General features: G+C 46.5%; 1 protein-coding gene across 1 annotated transcript; it reads left to right on the top strand.

The window, feature by feature from the left end:
• The first annotated feature begins 844 nt into the window (after positions 1–844).
• LOC140134128 (general transcription factor II-I repeat domain-containing protein 2-like) lies at positions 845–2,680 on the top strand. Its single transcript, XM_072154761.1, has one exon. The coding sequence runs from the start codon at positions 845–847 to the stop codon at positions 2,678–2,680; it is 1,836 nt and encodes a 611-aa protein (XP_072010862.1).
• Positions 2,681–4,097: the final 1,417 nt, after the last annotated feature.

Below are 4,097 nucleotides of genomic sequence, written 5' to 3'. Positions count from 1 at the left end.
GTGGGGGGGGCGTCTTTCTATGGCTCGCCTCAGGCAGCAGACAGGCTTGGTACACCCCTGCCTCTAAGTACCCAGCTTCTTACTGCTCTATGAACGCGTCCTGTGCACCGAGGGGTCCCAAGCTCCTACCGCACTGAGCCCAGTCAGGGACACTCTGCGACCCGGAGAAACTGGGCTGGTTCAGATTCAAGTCTCCGAACCAGCCCAGTTTCTCCGGGTCGCAGAGTGTCCCTGACTGGGCTCAGTGCGGTAGGAGCTTGGGACCCCTCGGTGCACAGGACGCGTTCATAGAGAAGACACGTCTCCCAGCGCAAGGGGAGCCCCGAGCTGACAGCATTTGGACGTTCTGCCAGTGGAGGCCCTGCATGGAAGGAGGAAACGCAGGGGTTTCTCAATGGGCGTCTCCTTCTCCCTGGCTGTGCTGTGATCCAATCACATCGAAGAGTGTCACAGACAAGGAGTTTTTTTTCTCCCTGGCTGTGACTCTCTCTGTGATTGGATTGAGGCACAGGGAGAAGGAGACGCCCATTGAGAAACCCCAGCATCTCCTCCTCCTTGATGCCCAGTAGCATACAGGGCAGGAAATATACAGAGCCCACAGCGGAGTGGAGGAGTGCTATTTTTATAAACCAGACCGGGTGCCAGCATCAGCGGGGGGTGCCCACCCTAAAGGTATTTGGCTACTCCTGTGAGTAAAAATCAGGTCCTCTTTAATGCTGCCGAAGGTCATGCTAGGCAGCTAGGGGGACTGGGAAACTCTATTGCCGCTCATCCAGAGCACCTTGCCCTGAAGTGGGTATCTCAAGGCACCATAGGCCTAAGTTTTTGCTACACAGCCCCAAATATGTCTTGCTCAAAGCCTGCAGTGAAGAGAAAGGTTGATGATGAGCACAGACAATTTCAGGAAAAGTGGGAAAAGCAATATTTCTTTATTGAGCACAAGGGCATCCCAACTTGTCTTATTTGCACAGAGAAAGTCGCAGTGCCCAAAGAATACAATTTGAAGCGTCATTACACAACTAGACATGCTGAGGAGTATGCAAAGTACCAGGGAGATGAGAGAGCCAACCAGGTTGCTAAACTTAAGACATGTCTGCTGAGGCAACAAGATTTCTTTAAGAAAGCAACCAAAGAGAATGATGCAGCAGTCGAAGCCAGCTACGTAGTTAGTATGATGATTGCTAAAGCAGGAAAGTCATTTAAAGAAGGGGAATTTATAAAAAAGTGCATGTTACAGGCTGCAAGTATTATCTCTCCAGAAAAGAAAGGTCAGTTTAGCAACGTCAGTCTTTCTGCCAACACCGTAGCAGAGCGCATTTCTGACCTTTCAAGTGACATTTATGATCAACTGTGTGAGAAAATAAAATGTTTCAGTGTATACTCAGTCGCTCTTGATGAGACCACAGACATCACCGACACTGCCCAGCTTGCAATCTATGTCCGGGGTGTTGATGACAATTTTGAAGTCACAGAGGAGTTGCTCTCACTAGTTCCAATGCATGGCCAGACCACCGCTCAAGAGATATTTCACCAGCTGTGTGATGCTTTTCAGAATGCTGGTTTGCCTTGGAGGAAGTTTGTCGGAATAACAACTGATGGAGCTCCATCAATGATAGGGAGGAAAAAAGGACTGGTGGCACTTGTTAATAAAAAAAAGGAAGAGGAAGGTTTAGAGGAGGTCATTGCTCTGCACTGCATTATCCATCAGCAGGCCCTTTGCAGCAAATGCCTGAAGTTTGACAACGTGATGTCTTTCGTTGTGAAATGCATCAACCAAATCAGATCCAGGGGCTTAAAACACAGAATGTTTCGTGCTTTTTTAGAGGAAATAGAGTCAGAATATGGGGATGTGCTCTACTTTACCGAGGTGCGTTGGCTCAGCAGGGGAAACGTATTGAAGAGATTTTTTGAGTTGAGAGCGGAAGTGAAAGCTTTTATGGAAAAAGATGGGGCTTCTGTTCCTTTGCTAAGTGATCCAAAATGGCTCATGGACTTAGCTTTTTTGGTTGATATCACACATGAGCTTAATGTACTGAATAAGAGGTTACAAGGCCAGGGGCAACTTGTCAGTGCTGCCTATGACAGCGTGAGAGCATTCTCTACAAAACTTACGTTGTGGAAAGACCAGCTTTCTCAAACAAACCTTTGCCATTTCCCAGCATGCAAGTCACTCATGGATTCAGGCACACTATTCAGTCATGAGGAGTATGTGGATGTCATTTTGAAGCTACAGGAGGAATTTGATCATAGATTTGCAGACTTCAAGAGACATAGAGCCACATTTCAAATTTTTGCAGACCCCTTCTCCTTTGATGTGCAAGATGCCCCTCCAGTGTTTCAAATGGAGCTCATTGACCTGCAGTGTAACTCTGAACTCAAAGCCAAGTTCAGGGATGTGAGTGGAAAAGCAGACAAACTTGGGCAATTTTTAAGAGAATTGCCCCCCAGCTTCCCTGAGCTCTCCCGAATGTTCAAGCAGACCATGTGTCTTTTTGGGAGCACATACTTGTGCGAAAAGCTCTTCTCTACCTTGAACTTCAATAAGTCAAAGTACAGATCTAGAATTACTGATGCTCATCTTCAAGCTGTGCTGAGGGTCTCAACTGCTTCCTCACTTACGCCAAATGTGGCTCGGCTATGCAAGAGTAAGCGCTGTCAGATCTCTAGCAGCAAGAAGTAGGAAGATAAAGCCATGTTCAAAACAGTTTATGTCCATTCATGTTTTGAAAGTTAAATGTTAAAGAACTGTTAATAAAGACATTTGAATCTGAATAATGATATTTTGTAAGCGCATTTTTTGTGGAAAGCTTGATGCGGCCCAGCCTTCCCCAGAATCTACCTGCAGCGGCCCCCAGGTAAATTGAGTTTGAGACCCCTGCTCTATTGGATTGAGATCTGGTGACTGTGGAGACCATTTGAGTACAGTGAACTCTGTGTCATGTTCAAGAAACCAGTCTGAGATGATTCCAGCTGTATGACATGGCGCATTATCCTGCTGAAAGTAGCCATCAGATGTTGGGTACATTGTGGTCATAAAGGGATGGACATGGTCAGCAACAATACTCAGGTAGGCTGTGGCATTGCAACGATGCTCAGTTGGTACCAAGGGGCCCAAAGAGTGCCAAGAAAATATTCCCCACACCATGACACCACCACCACCAGCCTGAACCGTTGGTACAAGGCAGGATGGATCCATGCTTTCATGTTGTTGACGCCAAATTCTGACCCTACCATCCAAATGTTGCAGCAGAAATCGAGACTCATCAGACCAGACAACGTTTTTCCAATCTTCTACTGTCTAATTTCGATGAGCTTGTGCAAATTGTGGCCTCAGTTTCCTGTTCTTAGCTGAAAGGAGTGGCACCCGGTGTGGTCTTCTGCTGCTGTAGCCCATCTGCCTCAAAGTTCGACGTACTGTGCATTCAGAGATGCTCTTCTGCCTACCTTGGTTGTAACGGGTGGCGATTTGAGTCACTGTTGCCTTTCTATCAGCTTGAACCAGTCTGCCCATTCTCCTCTGACCTCTGGCATCAACAAGGCATTTCCGCCCACAGAACTGCCGCTCACTGGATGTTTTTTCTTTTTCGGACCATTCTCTGTAAACCCTAGAGATGGTTGTGCATGAAAATCCCAGTAGATCAGCAGTTTCTGAAATATTCAGACCAGCCCTTCTGGCACCAACAACCATGCCACGTTCAAAGGCACTCAAATCACCTACCTTTCTGCAGGAGATTGTCTTGACCATGTCTACATGCCTAAATGCACTGAGTTGCCGCCATGTGATTGGCTGATTAGAAATTAAGTGTTAACGAGCAGTTGGACAGGTGTACCTAATAAAGTGGCCGGTGAGTGTATGTGATCTACCTATTGGAATGCCAATGTGGGCTACAATATATCGGCCGCAACTAAATACCAGACTAAACAAACACCGTAGTAATGTTAAAAACGGTTTCATGAAACATAGTGTGTCTAGACACAGTCACATTCACCACCAAGATGATTTTTCTGGGTTCACCATCATTCCTATTGAGCAAATCCCAGCAGGCAATGGTAGATACACCAAACTCTGCCAAAGAGAAATGTACTGGATATATAGA

The sequence above is a fragment of the Engystomops pustulosus genome, chromosome 5 (genome assembly GCF_040894005.1).
Source record: "Engystomops pustulosus chromosome 5, aEngPut4.maternal, whole genome shotgun sequence".
NCBI classification, from domain to species: Eukaryota; Metazoa; Chordata; class Amphibia; order Anura; family Leptodactylidae; genus Engystomops; species Engystomops pustulosus.
This window is presented reverse-complemented; position numbering and strand designations above follow the sequence as displayed.